Here is a 17,007-nt window from a genome sequence, read left to right on the forward strand (position 1 = left end):
CACCGAAAGAGTAGATCTAGGGCTTTCATGCAATATGGCTCCATAAAGGCAGTAGATCTAAGCTCCTGGAGCTCAATCATGCCTAGATCTAGAGGCTAGCAACTTATTACAAGCCATAATGCACAATCAAGCTTGGAGAAAAACTCAAGAAAGACTTCCATGGATCTAAAAGGGATTATAAGCATGAAAACAGAAGGAAAACGAGTTATACCTCAAGGAAGCAGGTGCTACACAATTGGGTTTAGATCTGAGCTTGGAAGCTCTGGAAGTCGAAGAAAACAACTTAATGTATTAAGATGTTGGAACTCGAGGAAAAACGACGTGTTGGCTGGGATTTTTCCACATGTGTCGATAAAGAGGAAACACAGGGTGGTTAAAGGAAAACACAGCATGTTGGGTCAACATGGGCTGTTGACCTTGACCTTGACATTTGCCTTTGACCAAGTTTGACCCTAGGGAAGGGTGTTGAGGTATTTTGAGTTATATCTAAGGATTGGTCATTGTTTAGGTGTCGGGTGGAGCTGATATTCAGAGTCGGGACCTATTCAACTATCGTTCAAATTTAGAGGTGAGTTTCCTCACCATGTATAGCGGGTCGAAGGCACCAATGCCGAACCAGGTCATGATATGTTAGAATACTCATTGTTTGCTTGACATTATTATGTGTATGTGGTATGTTTACTGGGCGGGACCCGATGATTATCTAGTATGCTATTAGTTGATATGTGTTACGATTTTTATATGGGCGGGGCCCGTGATCCGAGTTAGAGCGGGGTTCGTTATACTCATTAGGCAGGGCTCGTTATCCAAGTTAGGGTGATGCCCGTTATACTCATTCGGCGGGGCCCATAATGTGAGTTAAGGCAGGCGGGGCCTGTTATATGCTATGTATATATGGTATGCGGTATCTTGGGGAACTCACTAAGCTTTGTGCTTATGACTTTTAGTTTATGTTTCAGGTACTTCCGGTTTCAAGGGGAAGAACTCGAGTTGACTGCAGCACACACACCATATGGATTCTAATTACGGGACACACTCTGATTTTTATGATGTTTGGCATATTTATTTTATTAGGCTGTATGAACACTATTTTGGGATACTATTTTTACTTAAATCAAAAATGAAAATTTTGGGTCATATTTTATTGGGATGTTACACGATGTCAGGCGGGGCCCATATCATATTTTTGACAAATCTGTTCCGGGCGGGGCCCATTATATGTTTGATATGTATGGTATGTGGTATTTTAGGGAACTCACTAAGCTTCGTGCTTACAGTTTTCAGTTTATGTTTCAGGTACTTCCGGATCTAAGGGGAAGAACTTGGGGTGATCGCATCGCACACACCACATTGTTCCGCATTTTATTTGACTCTGATGTATTTGGATGTTTTGGTTATACTTTGAATATATTATGGTTTTATGAACATGTTTTAAAAGATGGTTTTACTATTCTAAAAATTAAAATTTTTGGTCTTGGTTTTTGGGACGTTACAGAAAGGAACCAAAAAGATCAAGTCTTGATGACTTACAAAGGTCCAGAATATGCTACAAAGGGTGGATTTGAATTGCTTGATGATTTCTAGCACTGATATTGCCATATTTATACTTATTTTTAGGCAATATTTAAGTGCATTTTTGTTAATAAATTGATAATATGTTAAGAATAATGATACTTATGAGTTTAAATTGTTATTTTCAGCCAATACAAAGGATTTTCGAAGAGAGGGACCAAAGTTGACAAAATGGGGAACATGGGAGGCTTGAAAGACAAGAAAATAATAAATTCACAATAAGCGCTCAATTCACGACGTGGCGATGAAGCCCACGACGTGGCACGGGTGTTCCAGAAGATAAACATCGCGACGCGGAGGATTTCCTTGAAGGATACGGATTACTTGAAGCCCACGACGTGGCGCATCTGGCCACGACGTGGCGCGGGTTTTTGAGGATTATATAAGTCCTCCTGATTATTACGAGAGGGGGGACTTTTGGCAGAAGAAAAAGAGTTCCAGGAGACGAATAAGAACGAAAGAAAGGTTCTGGAAGAGGGTTTTCAACACCAAAAGAAGTAAAGGTTTATTTTTAGTTAAATAAGAATATGTCTTTCATCAGTTTTAGTTGTGTTGATTTATCTGCTATGATGAGCAGCTGAATCTAGCTACTCTTGTTTAGCTAGATGAAGCTTTGAACTTATGAATAGTTATATGTTTATGGATTGAATTTAGTTGGTAAAGAAATTGCTTGTGTTTGATTTGTATAACCTAGCATGCTATTATTTGTTTATCTATTTGCTTGATTGCATGTCCTGTGTAGCTTAGTGATTATTAAACTGCATGAACATGTTTACCTAATAATTTAGTGAACATTGAATTGTTAGAGCTAGGATTGACCAATCTTAGTTAGCAATTAGAATAAATAAAGCTTAGCTGTGCTAGAGAACGTGTATTGTGACCATAATTGCGTTTATACAACAAATCTTACATAGCATATTTACATTCATAATTAGTTATGTGTTTAATTATGTGTGAACATACATGGTTTGACATGAATTAGTTAGTTATTGGTAAGATAGAACTAAATTACTAATACAACTAAAAACCAACTTAATAATCCGTAATCATTAGCTAGCCATAAGGGAGAAGTGGATTCAAAACTAAACAAGAGTGTGTTTTTATTATTGAATTTGATTTAAGTTCATCTGATCTTGTAAAACCAGATAAAATCCCTTATTAAACTTGTTAATAAATTAGGTCAATTTAATAAGTAAGTAAATTAATTAGAACACCGTTCCCTGTGATCGACATCCGACTTACCCAAGCTATACTGTAATCTGACTAGGTATACTGCCTATAAGTGCATAGATAGTCTGAGTTTGTTAGGTTATAAATATTAAAATTAGTGGGTACTTTTGTGCACATCAAGTTTTTGGCGCCGTTGCCGGGGAACGACTTAGTTTTTAGCTTATTTATTTGCATTAATTTGATCGATCCTTCTTGTGGAGTAAAAACCCACAAAAAGTTAATTTTTCAGCAAAATAATTTTTTCTGTCATTCACAGAGTCTACGATGTGGCACTCCTCTAGCCACGACGTGGACAGTAAAAAATTAGATTTTTAGTTCGAATTTAGTTTTTCTCATTTTAGTTCAGTTTTACGTTTTTAGTTTAGCAAGTTGCAGGAGTTCATGACCAGAAGCTCAAACATACACTTGGTGCCACCACTGGAAGACCCCGAGTCTGCACTTCACAAGAAAAAGACGCCCTTGCAAGAACTGAAGTCAGCCTTTTCTAGGAAGTCGAGAAAGAAGACAGGAGAGTCAAGTTCATCAGCGAAGCACAAGAGCAATCTTGAGCATTTGGATCATACACCCGTCCAGACCGAGTCCGAAAGCGATACCGAGCTATAATTTGAAGAACACACAAGCGAACCGGAGAACGAGCCAAGGAACGAGATGGCAGCAATTGAAGAAATGTCCATGGGAGCATACAAGAAGCGTATCCGAGAAGATATGGGTCCCGGTTTAGTCCAACCCGCAATACCTGCCACTGCCACATTCGAGCTGAAGGGACACATATTGACCGCACTGAAGGACATCCCATTTTTTGGGAAAGATCATGAGGATGCTTTTAAGCATCTAGATGAAGTCAACGACATTGCAGATTACTTCAATGTCCCAAATGTCAACAGAAACACAGTCTTGCTTAGGATGCTTCCCATCACTTTCAAAGGAGCTGCTAAGGAGTGGTTAAAAGCACTCCCACCGGGTACAATCACCACTTGGGCTCAAATGCGTGAACAATTCTTGGACCAGTTTTGCCCGCCATCCAAGATAGCCAAACTCAAGAAGGCAATAGCCAACTTTGAGCAACAGCCGGGGGAGTCACTATACGAAGCATGGGAGCGGTACAAGGGCTTACTCAGAAATTGCCCGCAACATGACCTAAATGTGCAGCAAGAGATGTCAATCTTTTATGATGGGGTCAATGTGATGACAAGACAACTCCTTGATTCTCAAGGACCGTTGACAAAGAAAAATCCAAGGGAGGTCAAGGAGCTAATTGAAGAATTCGCGAAACACTCCCACGAATACCATAACCCGAGGCAAGATGGAAGCAAAGGCGGTGGAGGGGCCCAAACTGAAGAAATTGCAGCTGTCATGGCCATGCTGAATAACATGGATCGCAGGATAACACAAATGGACCAGTCGATACATGCCATAAGAGTGGGGTGCGAGCGATGCAGTGGTCCACACTTGACCAAGGACTGCAACGTGGATGAGTTTGGGAACAGAAAAGCTCAAGTGTGCTACTCTAGTGGGGATAAGTTTGATGAGGACTGGAGGAAACCGAAGAAGGAGTGGCTGCCATATGAAGAGTATAAGAAGCAAAAAGAAGAGAAGTATAGGAAGACAGGTCGAGACCTTTATCAAAAGGAGTAGCCACCAGCCGAGAAGAAACCCGACCTAGAGACCATTTTGATGAAGTTTATGGAGGCTTCGGAAAAGAGACATGATGCCACGGATTCCGCTATCATGGAACAACAAACATTGATAAAGAACCAGCAAGCCTCCATCAATAACCTCGAAGTACAATTTGGTCAACTAGCCACTTTAGTTCATGAAAAATTGTCCCCGAAGAATCCTGAAGTAAAGGCCCAATCTCACGTGATGGCCATCGATACTGAAGAAGATGCAATATCTGAGTTCCTGGAGGCATTGGAAGAAGAACCGCAGCAGCCCAAGAAATTAAGGATCGAAAATGAAAAAATTGTTGATCCAGGATCGCCACGACGTGGCGCAAGTCTGAACAAAAATCTTTTGAGCCCGTTCCAACTTATCATCCACCTCTGCCATTTCCCACCCGAGCTACCCTCAGTCAACTGGAGAAGGAGCATTTGGAGTTCGTAAAGCATGTGAAGGGGATCCCAATTAATACTCCCTTTGTTGAGTCCTTATCCAAAGCTCCCGAGAACCAGAAATTACTGCAAGGCTTGATAGATACGCGAAGGCAATTAAAGAAGCAGTCTACAGTGATTCTAAGTGAACAAACTTCAAAAGTTGTGTTGGGAGAAACACCAGAAAAGATGGGGGATCCTGGACGCCTCACTCTTCCATGTGAGTTTGGAAATAAAATGAAGGTCAATGCTTTAGCCGATTCTGGGGCTAGCATTAATCTAATGCCTTTTTCATTTTATCAAAAGTTGGAGATTTAGAAGATAAAGGCTACAAAAATGAAGATTCACATGGCGAACCGTTCGGTGACACAACCCCGAGGCATAGTGGATGATATTTTGGTGAAAATTGGATAATTTGTTTTTCCAATAGACTTTGTAGTCTTGGACATGAAAGAAGATCCGGATGTTCCGATAATCCTTGGTCGGCCATTGCTTAACACTGCTGGTGCCCTTGTTGATATCCGCGAGTCCAAGCTCACTTTGAGGGTTGGGGATGAACAAGAAGTCTTCGGGATAAGAGATGACTTTCAAGAAGAAAAAGAAGAGGTGTTCACAATTAATGAAGAGAATGAACTAGAAGAACTGGAAAAGCTTATGGAAGAAGAGATAAAGACAGTTCATCAAGCCAAGAGGACCAAACCAAGGGCATCTGTTCCGTATGTGATTGAAGTCATAGCTTACAAGAGTCCGCCTTCTTGGGTAAGCGAAGAGGACGAGGAAATGACAAGTGATGAAGAGGAAGTCACTTCAAGAGTAATAAGGCCAGTGGTGAAAGAAGAAGAGAATGCTATGGAGTGCAAGGAACACACGAAGGGTACAAAACGCAAGCTTGAAGAAGATGGAAAAGCTAAAAAGGAAAATTCAAAGAAGGCGTATAAAAGGAGAGTTCAAGATTATAAACGGCGGTTCAAGGAACAAAAGATCCTGGTGGTAGACTCTTCCGAAAATTCAACGTAGAAGGCACGGAGTCCAGCTCAAGACTCTAAGAAAAAGAAGCGCTTCTCGGGAGGCAACCCGAGTTTGGTTTGCATTTTCTTTTTAAAATTTTTTCTTTTCTTTCTTTTTAATTAGGAAAGACATCAATTCATCATCTAAAAACCGGTAATAAGTAGAGAATTAGCTGTAGGGAACTTTAAATAATGAATGACATGCAAAGAAATTAGTTAATATGATAAACTTCATTACAATTTTGCATCTGGCAGTTCCCACGACGTGGGCATAGCCCAGCCACGTCGTGGGTCGAAATGAAAAACACGCGATTCTAAAGCAGACTTAAGGTCCACGACTTGGGTATATCCAGCCACGTCGTGACCTTTAAAAATCAGGGGGGGGGGACCAATTGCTTAAAACCCTTCGACCGAGAAATCTCATTCCCCACTTGGAGACTGCCGCACTCACGGGAACATCATAACCCCACAGCCAATTTCTTATTATACTTCCAATTTCCTTGCAAGATCTTGCCAATTAATCCATTTGGTATGTGTTTTACTCATTATTTTGTAATTAGTTCTTCCAATTTCAAGTTTTCATAGTTAGGGTTAATATGATGTACGAAATTGGTTGAATATAGTGGTTGATTTTAGATTAAATATCCCTTAAAAGGTCATAGGAACAAACCCCAACAATTGATTTTAGTAGATACATCATGCATATAGTCCGATTTTGGATCTGTGAACGATGCGACCCACTACATGGCGCAGCCTGGCCACGTCGTGACTTCTGGCAGACTCATTTAAATTGTTTAATGTGTTGGTTGTTTGCTGTTTTGGTTTGCTTTTGTTTGCAGAATGGGACCACGACGAGCTGTTCCGCAGGAGGAAAACCTGATAGATGTAGCAAGCATACATCCTTTATACCAGTTTCCTCAAAACATTCCCCGATCGTTGCTAACAACCTACGAGAATCGGCTTGGATGGTTATACAATAGGGAGTTTGCAATCGCTCCAATTATCGACTGGGGATGGCTTGGTAGAGTGGGAATGGTACCGGAATTAGAACGTTATTGGTCGAAGACTTATGTTGGAGATCAATTTTCGTTCACTTGTCACGGGTGGAGGAATTTATTTGCCATTCAAGAACCCGTGTACCGGGAATTATCGGTGGAATTTTTCTCTACCGTATGCTTCGAGGAACGCACCCTTGATGTCACCTACAACCGGGCACTTGTGTTTCGTTTGGGGGGTGTATATCGTGAGTGTAGTCTTCAGGAATTTGCTTGGCGTATGGGGCTCTATACGGAAGTAGAGACGCAATCTCCGTTTTTTATCCCTTTCTTGCTTGGATGTGTGCGGGATTTTGCTCCGGGTACTTTGGATGTGCAGTTTTGGCGGGGCATTTCTAACCATGAGTACAACACTCGTGACTCGAGTGAGTTACAAATTCGGAATCCTGTTTTCCGATTTTTGCACCGCCTTATCACGTTTTCAATCAATCACAAACATCATGGTGATAAGGTCCCCATCCAGAATCTATTTTATTTATGGACTTTTATTACCTCGGGGGTTTGCTGTGATTTGCCTTATATGTTGGCGAGGTTTATGGGGAAGAAAGCGGCCAATTCTAGGCCCGGGAGCCCGATTACCGGGGGGCATTTGGTTACCCGCCTGGCTAGGTCATATCATATTTTGACCCATGACTTTGTGAGGAATCTTACTCGATTCCCGGACACAGACTTGACCATTCAAGTTTTGGTGTGATGCGAGCGATGGTGAATATCGGGGGTCGTTTTGTTATACCACCGATAGATGACGAGCAGGAGGAGGTGCAGCCGGGACAGCAACCATCAGCCAGACCGAGGCGTTAGAATGTGTGGGCTAGAGGTGAAGTCGAGCGAGAGCGTGCTGCTTCGTAGTATGTGCTGGAAGTGCCCACCGACCCTTTTCAGAGTCGGGTGGGAACATATTTGGATAATCTACGGGGTCATGCCATTTACCATACCCAGCTTACTGAGGGTATTTATTCACATTTGGGTGTGACCCGACCATCTTCTATGCCACCACAGTATCCCTATTTTCCGACATGGGAGAAGCTATGGCGTCCGCAAGTGGAGCACAAGATCAAGATGATGATTGATTTTTTATTTCTTTTGTTTTGTTTTTGAGTAGTTTTTTTATGTTGACTTTGGTGTGTGATGTAAAAACATTATGATGTTATTTTTTGTTTCTTTTGGGTTGTTCTAATTATTCAGATTAGCATTGGAATTCTAAGGAGCATAGAAGGTTAACTTTCGAGTCGTGTTTGTCTAGTCAAGGAAGCTTAGAGTCGTGAGTCGGAACCCAAAATTCAAGATAAGTGTGGGGTATTTTAGGAGAGAGGTTATAGTTGGGAAATATATTTAGAAGCGTCGGAAACCAGTTAGCCATTGGTCAAAGCTGCTAGAGTAAACAAGTCATTTTCTGCTGATTTCCAGTTTCCACGACGTGGACTCATTGTGCCACGTCGTGGCGCTCTTGCAGTTTGAAGAAATTCAGAATTTCGGTGTTCGTGTTTTCAACCCATATCACGACATGGCCAGTAATATGCCACGACGTGACCCAGTTTATCATTGCCACATTTTTCCTTCCCAAATACCCACTTTGAAGAATTGAAGTTTCGAGTCATGTCGAGGTTTATTTACGTATTCAATCAGTTCTACACCAAGTTTCTATTTTTTGAAGTCCAATTGCACATTTTCCACACTTTTGGAGATGCTCACGCCACTATCCCAGGGGAGTCTGTTCCTTTTTCTCCCTTTTCTTTAATTTTGATTTATTTTTATGCATACAATGAGGACATTGTATGAAATAAGTGTGGGGTAGGGGTAGAAAAAGTAAATTGCTAGAAAATGAAAATTTTATTTTGAAAAAATTCAAAATTTTAATAATTGAATCTAGTGATAATAATTTGAGCTATAATTGCTAGTATTATGCGGGATGATCTGATGAAAGTTCAAATGTTTAATTGAGCCAATATACGTTATAGTGCATTTGTGGCCTCCCTTATGTTAGTGAAATCATGGAACAAAAACACAACCCCGCTTGGTTTGAGGGATGCAATATGTTTAGCAGCCTAAACCTAAAATGTATCCAGGAAAATTATTATCGTTAGCCAATAAAGGTTGAGGTTGAGCGCCTCTGCTTAAGCATGTAGGTTTTGAGTGGAAAAAGTGAGGTACATGTAATATAAAAAAAAATTACGAAAAAAAAAGTGTGAAGAATTTTGGAGCAAATAAAGTGAAGATCAGAAGATCAAAATTCCAAGAAATCCAAAAAGTTGAAGATACCAGAAATCAAATCAACAAAGGTGGTGAATTGAAAGAAATCAAAGATCAAATGTCAAAGAAATGAAGAATTCAAAAAGAAGCTCCATAGTGGTATCAATGATTGTAATTCTAGATTATGTATTCTTAGGTTGCTCAACTAAAAAATACCTTGAGGATAAGGAGGTTTTCTGAGGATAGATTCGGAGGGTTGCATAAAATGAGCATTGTTCGGAAAAAGTGGACGAGTGTTTATGAAGATTGTGAGTATTTAAAGTATGGGGGGGGTACTTTAGGAAAATTTTAGACACAAATGCATGCGTTGAGGTTTTGACATAATGGCTGAACTAGAGTCGGATTGTTCTGTGTGGTGTTAGTAATTAAGAATTAAGTTTAAATTTGCTTGAGGGCAAGCAAAGCCTAAGTGTGGGGTATTTTGATATTGCCATATTTATACTTATTTTTAGGCAATATTTAAGTGCATTTTTGTTAATAAATTGATAATATGTTAAGAATAATGATACTTATGAGTTTAAATTGTTATTTTCAGCCAATACAAAGGATTTTCGAAGAGAGGGACCAAAGTTGACAAAATGGGGAACATGGGAGGCTTGAAAGACAAGAAAATAATAAATTCACAATAAGCGCTCAATTCACGACGTGGCGATGAAGCCCACGACGTGGCACGGGTGTTCCAGAAGATAAACATCGCGACGCGGAGGATTTCCTTGAAGGATACGGATTACTTGAAGCCCACGACGTGGCGCATCTGGCCACGACGTGGCGCGGGTTTTTGAGGATTATATAAGTCCTCCTGATTATTACGAGAGGGGGGACTTTTGGCAGAAGAAAAAGAGTTCCAGGAGACGAATAAGAACGAAAGAAAGGTTCTGGAAGAGGGTTTTCAACACCAAAAGAAGTAAAGGTTTATTTTTAGTTAAATAAGAATATGTCTTTCATCAGTTTTAGTTGTGTTGATTTATCTGCTATGATGAGCAGCTGAATCTAACTACTCTTGTTTAACTAGATGAAGCTTTGAACTTATGAATAGTTATATGTTTATGGATTGAATTTAGTTGGTAAAGAAATTGCTTGTGTTTGATTTGTATAACCTAGCATGCTATTATTTGTTTATCTATTTGCTTGATTGCATGTCCTGTGTAGCTTAGTGATTATTAAACTGCATGAACATGTTTACCTAATAATTTAGTGAACATTGAATTGTTAGAGCTAGGATTGACCAATCTTAGTTAGCAATTAGAATAAATAAAGCTTAGCTGTGCTAGAGAACGTGTATTGTGACCATAATTGCGTTTATACAACAAATCTTACATAGCATATTTACATTCATAATTAGTTATGTGTTTAATTATGTGTGAACATACATGGTTTGACATGAATTAGTTAGTTATTGGTAAGATAGAACTAAATTACTAATACAACTAAAAACCAACTTAATAATCCGTAATCATTAGCTAGCCATAAGGGAGAAGTGGATTCAAAACTAAACAAGAGTGTGTTTTTATTATTGAATTTGATTTAAGTTCATCTGATCTTGTAAAACCAGATAAAATCCCTTATTAAACTTGTTAATAAATTAGGTCAATTTAATAAGTAAGTAAATTAATTAGAACACCGTTCCCTGTGATCGACATCCGACTTACCCAAGCTATACTGTAATCTGACTAGGTACACTGCCTATAAGTGCATAGATAGTCTGAGTTTGTTAGGTTATAAATATTAAAATTAGTGGGTACTTTTGTGCACATCAAACACTTTCTTATTCTTCCTTCAAAGATCACAAAAACACCAAAGCTCAAAAGCTTCAAGGGAGGCTAGGATTTAGACAATAATACTATGGAGGTGATGGAAGCTGAGGGTGGAGGAAACCATAGCTATCACTTCCTTTAAATAGGGTCATAAACCTGAAAATTTAGGGTTACCACCCAGCCGCTGCCACGTCGTGGTGGACAATTGGACTGCACGTTTCCTCAGACAATCACCACATCGTGGTAGACCTCGCAACACGTTTCCTCATGTATTCTCACTAATTCTTATTCATTTTTGTTCTAACGCATTGTTTTTCACTCATTTTCATTTTTATAAAATACGACCTAATAAACATTCTTACAGAATAAGAATAATATAAAAAAAGTCTATAATAACCTTATAGACGGTTTAATTAATGAGAATGCGTGATAACGACAATAGTTATGTAAGATTAAATGTATTCACATTATCAAACAACATATTTTATTTGTCATTATCGCAAAATAACACTATCCACACGGCCACACAATAGATGTTAATCCATATTTGAACCTAGCTCTCTTTTTTTTTTTCTCTCTCTCTCTATCTCTATCTCTCTCTCTCTCTCTCTATATATATATATATATATATATATATATATATATATATATATATATATATATATATATATATATATATATAGTATTATATGAGATAAACCGAAAATATTCTTGATTTATCTTGTGTTGTCCTCATAACTACCTATAATAAAATAAATATGCTTCATTTCCAGACAAGATCATGTATTCGAGTTGTAAGCAACCTACTAGACAAAATCAAAACACCCCATTCATCAACTGTAAATCAAGGACAAAGACATTCTAATTGATTTTTTATGTTAGTTTTGTTTAGTGTTATATTTCATCAACTTATTAGATTGTTATTTATGTATTATTTCTTTACTATTTATAAATTATTATTGCTATTAATTTTTAATATTAATTAAACATTACTGTTTTTTTCATACATAAATTAAAACTTTATTTATTTTAGGGATGTTAATTATATAGCCCTTATAAATGAGCCTATTAACAAAATAATTTTTTTTTAGTTTCGTAATTCTCAATTCTTGAAATTTGTAGGGTTTTTATTATTTTTTATTTTTTATTTTTTATTTACATAATTTTTTTACTCAAAAAAAAAAACCCCCTCTCTATTCATATTTGAAATGTCCATTTTGAAGTCTCTATTATCATTATTTTTCAATTACATGTTTGCTTTAAAGTATGCACTTCTTGAAAGGTTAGAGCTATTTATGTATTTATTTATTTATTTATTATTATTATTATTATTATTATTATTATTATTAGTGAAATTTGAAATTTTGGTTAAGAATCCAAAATCTAAAGTGTACTTTGTCGGAAATTGTATTTTTCATGATGGAATGACTGATTCCGGACTTGTTGGTTATTTTTAAGAGAAAATACTTTTTGGTTATGTTCTTTAATATTATTATTAGCTTAAAATATAATTAGTTTAGTTAACACCCCTTTATTGTATATATTAATCAACTAGGTTATAACCCGTGGAAACCACGGTCGGTATATTTAAAATTTGTATATAAATAAAAAATAATAAATGTAAATAAAAACCAAGATATTGTTGATTGTAAGTAATTATAAATTAATTTGTTAAGCAAAATAAACATAATAATGTTATTAGGATAATATTTTGTATTTTGGATTGAATTTGATTTGTTAAAAAAAAATAATAATAATAAAAATCATAGAAGAATGACACGTGTCAAAAAGACATTCTACAAAACTAACACGTGTCATTTTTTGGTTTCATTTATTAGAAGAGGTAGAGGTAGATTTTGTTTAATTTGTATATTAAGAACTTTTGTGTATTCTATGTCTTAATCAAGTTCATTATTTATCAAAATGAAAACTAAAAAAAAAAATGAGGCCCAATTTATCCATAAAAACGTTATATCCACATGCAACTCCAAACTTCAATACATTCTGGTTCATAATCTTCTATTTCATACAACTTTAACTTCACCTCCTATGCAACTCTAATGCTACCATTTCAATGGAGATGCTATAAAATGGGTTGGGGTTTAGCCATTTTAATTATATGTAACATAATAATATAAAAACAAAGATATAATTTAAAAATAATTTATTATAGAAAAATAATCATTTGATGTACATTCAAAAATAAAATAATAACACATGATCATCTCAGCAACAAAAACAAAAGACATAGACCTTATGGTTAAAAAAAAGTTTGGACATAAAATACAATAATACAATTTTCAACCACAAAGACCATTTATGTAATTTACTTTTCTAATTAATTGTATAATATCCATCGTAACACTAACTAATACTTTTACTTTTTAAATTGGAATATGCAAATTTTTATTTAATTATTATCATCTTAAATGGTCGACTATTAATTTTGATAAAAGAGATTTGATCAATCGAATTTTAATAATTAATTCAGGATCATTACAAAAAAAACATCACCGTCTAAGAAGAAACAAACATGTCTATTTACGTTTCTTTCTAACCTTACATTATCTAAGTATTTTTTATTAATTATTTTTAGTAACAAAATTTTATCAAACATCACACTAACTTATTATTAATTTATTACAAAATATTTTGAAACGTGTTTTATTGTTTTTTATTACATATGATCTAATCGTATAATTATTTTCAAGACAAAAAAAACTTGTAACATCGTGATTTTAATTTTAACAATCACAGACAAAATAAAATATATTATTTTTTAAACAGAAACAAGCAGTCACCATTATACGAGTAAGCTCTTTAATTTGTATTTTCTCTCATCTCTCATCTCTCATCTCACCCAACTACTAAAAAAAAACTCAAAACTCCCATCTTCTCTTCTGGTTGAGCAGCTTCGAAATCCACACTCACGCCGCCATTGATGCGCTGTATACAGAGAGAGAAAATCAACGACATACATACTTGTTTGTTTCAAAGAAATCTGGTCGTCAGTTGATTCGTCATTTCGTTTTTCCCCAAATTTTCAAGATCAGCGCATCCGCCATCGCCTGAGAGATTTGTTGTGAAACTGAAGATAGTTATGAAGAAACTGAGGAGTTTTTACATGCATTTGAAGCATCCACATACTATAAAGAGGAAATGGATCTATCCATTAGCTGTCGGGTCAACCGTTTTTCTCTTTCTACTGTTTTTGTTAACCCTAACCTCATTTGACGGCAATCGTATCTACGGCTTCTACGCCACCGCCGGAAACTCTGTTTTTGTTGAAGATAAGCTCCGGCCAATTGGCATCTCCGATGTTCCTAATCCGCCTCGTTTTGCTTACCTCATATCCGGTTCGAATCATGACGGTGCTATGCTCCGACGGACGCTTCTGGCTCTGTACCATCCGAATAACCGCTACGTCGTCCACCTCGACGCCGAATCTTCGCCGGAGGAGCGGCTTGAGTTGCATGAGTTTGTGAAGAACCATCCGGTTTTCGTGAAATTCGGCAATGTGGTGATGATCACGAAAGCTAATCTCGTGACCTATCGCGGCCCGACTATGGTGGCGAATACGCTTCACGCGGCGGCGATTTTATTGAGAGACGGTGGCGATTGGGACTGGTTTATAAATCTCAGCGCCTCTGACTATCCCCTCGTCACTCAAGATGGTGAATTTCTCTCTTCCTCTTTCACTTCAGTTAATCCAACATACTTCTGTTGTTAATCCGGCTCTAATGATTTTCGTTTTTGTTTCAGATCTGCTTCATACATTCTCTTCCCTACCTAGAGATCTTAATTTTATTGATCATACAAGCAATATTGGATGGAAAGAGTAAGATCTTTTTTAAAATCTCTGATTCGAATTGTGAGATTCTTTCAATTGTAGCAATCTAAACGAACCTATGTTCTCCAGATTCCAAAGAGCAAAACCTGTCATTGTTGATCCTGGCTTGTATATGACGGAAAAAACTGATGTTTTTTGGATCACACAGAGAAGAAGTGTACCTACAGCTTTCAAATTGTTTACAGGTAAGTAATTATGGCATCTTTTTTCTAGCCACAGAATTCTCTACTTCATTCCTGCTATCCATTTATGGTAATCGCTTTTACATAGTGAACTGTTTCTTGGTTGTTTTGTCAATTGGGGTCTTCATTATTTTGTGATATAGACATATAGTTATCTTGCTGTCTAATAATTCGGTTTTTAATGATCATTTAGTTGAAAATCTAAACACGCTCAAATGTTTTCCAATGTGCATATCTACACAATCTTTTTTTAGGGGAATCACCTCTTTTTTTACTTGATTTAGATGAACATAGCTTGTTTCTGATGCTTTACAGTTTCAACTATCCATTTTGTAACATACATTCCCATTTTCCACATCTTTTCTGATTGTGTACTTTTGAGCCTCTTTACCCTAAAGTCGTTCTTTTCGTATTAAGTAAAAAAAAAAATACTCATATACAGCTTACCAGATTAAAACATGTTGCCTTCAGTCATTAAGATACAGCACCTCAGATAACTTAGATGACTTCTCCCTGTTTTTTCCCATTTTATATTTTTGGAACTCAATGATTATTGGATGTTGTTTCTTGTAATTTTAATGGACTTAATAAGGACGTGACTTAATCTGGTAAACTATATACGAGTGTTTCTTTTTGACTCTTATGCAGAAAGAATTAATCAATCGAAAAAACGAGGGAAATGAGGATATCCGAACTTTTTTAAAAATTTGACGTCATTTATTTTGTTCTTTCGTTTCTATGAAAAATTGTTTGGTACGACGGAATCAAGAAATGAATGAGAATGAAATGGTATGAAAAATAGTTTGTTTTGCTTGGTGGAATGGAATGGAATGAAATGAAAAATTATAATATAATCCATTTTTATTTGTATGTTTTTAATTAGCAAAAAATTCAAATCTATTTTAGAAAGTTTACTTCAATTATAGCTTTACTTTCTAAAAATACCTAGCTTTTATTAAAGCTTATTTCTTTTAGTTTTGTATACAAAAAAAAAAAAATTCTATAATTATGATTAGATAATGCATACAATTGAATTATTTTTAGGTTCGGCATGGATGGTATTATCGCGGTCATTCATCGACTTCTGCATATGGGGATGGGACAATCTCCCGCGAACCGTCCTCATGTACTACGCAAACTTCATCTCTTCACCCGAAGGCTATTTCCACACCGTCATATGCAACGCAAAAGAATTCCGTAACACAACCGTAAACACCGACCTCCATTTCATCACATGGGACACCCCACCAAAACAACACCCTCACTACCTCACCTTACAAGACATGTCCAACATGGTCAACTCAAACGCTCCCTTCGCTAGAAAATTCCACCACAACGAACCCGTCTTGGATAAAATCGATTCCGATTTGCTTTTTCGTGGGCCCGATATGATTGTCCCCGGCGCCTGGTGCGCTGGGGACACTCAGAACGGGTCCGACCCGTGCTCGGTCGTTGGGAACGTTACGGTTGTTAGACCGGGTCCCGGTGCGAAACGGCTCGAGAGTCTTGTGAGCTCGTTGTTGTCGGATGAGAGTTTCAGACCTAGACAGTGTAGGTGACAGTGACAGTGAACAGGTGGATGGTGTAATTAGTGCTGAAGAAAGCATGGTTATTGGATGGATGGATGGATGGTATGGATTTTGATTTGATTTGATTTGGGGTTTTTTTTTTTTTGTTGTAGTAAGAGGTGATGTGACTAAAAGCCGATTCTTTTGGAACCCGGTTCATTAAATTTTTATATGGGGGGTTTAAGGGTTCACAAGGACTATGATGTAAAATATATATATCATAATTCGAAACTTTTTATATGGTTTAAATCATTCATCTTTATATGTTTCCTTGTTATAATAAAGAGTTGATAATCTAAAATTATTTTTCTCAGGTAGATTTTGTTTATGATATTGGTTATAAATATATTTTTAAATTTTTTTAAGGAGTTAGAACTTGTGATTGTGAGTCAAAAGGGTATTGGAGCATTCACACCAGGTTTTCAAAGCCCTCTGTAAACAATGTTTGA

At 36.9% G+C, this 17,007-nt stretch overlaps 1 protein-coding gene and 1 non-coding gene across 2 annotated transcripts; one reads left to right on the forward strand and one right to left on the reverse strand.

Moving 5' to 3' along the window:
* Window positions 1-3,834: 3,834 nt before the first annotated feature.
* On the reverse strand, window positions 3,835-3,941 carry LOC128133992 (small nucleolar RNA R71). The gene has a single exon (XR_008232317.1). It is a non-coding gene; the product is annotated as a small nucleolar RNA R71 (small nucleolar RNA).
* A 9,821-nt stretch (window positions 3,942-13,762) lies between these two features.
* Window positions 13,763-16,807, forward strand: LOC111901934 (beta-glucuronosyltransferase GlcAT14A). Its single transcript, XM_023897798.3, has 4 exons — window positions 13,763-14,632; window positions 14,721-14,796; window positions 14,878-14,993; window positions 16,035-16,807. The coding sequence occupies exons 1-4, from the start codon at window positions 14,059-14,061 to the stop codon at window positions 16,547-16,549; spliced, it is 1,281 nt and encodes a 426-aa protein (XP_023753566.1). The 5' UTR covers window positions 13,763-14,058; the 3' UTR covers window positions 16,550-16,807.
* Window positions 16,808-17,007: the final 200 nt, after the last annotated feature.

Source organism: Lactuca sativa, chromosome 4 (genome assembly GCF_002870075.4).
Source record: "Lactuca sativa cultivar Salinas chromosome 4, Lsat_Salinas_v11, whole genome shotgun sequence".
In the NCBI taxonomy this organism is placed as follows: Eukaryota; Viridiplantae; Streptophyta; class Magnoliopsida; order Asterales; family Asteraceae; genus Lactuca; species Lactuca sativa.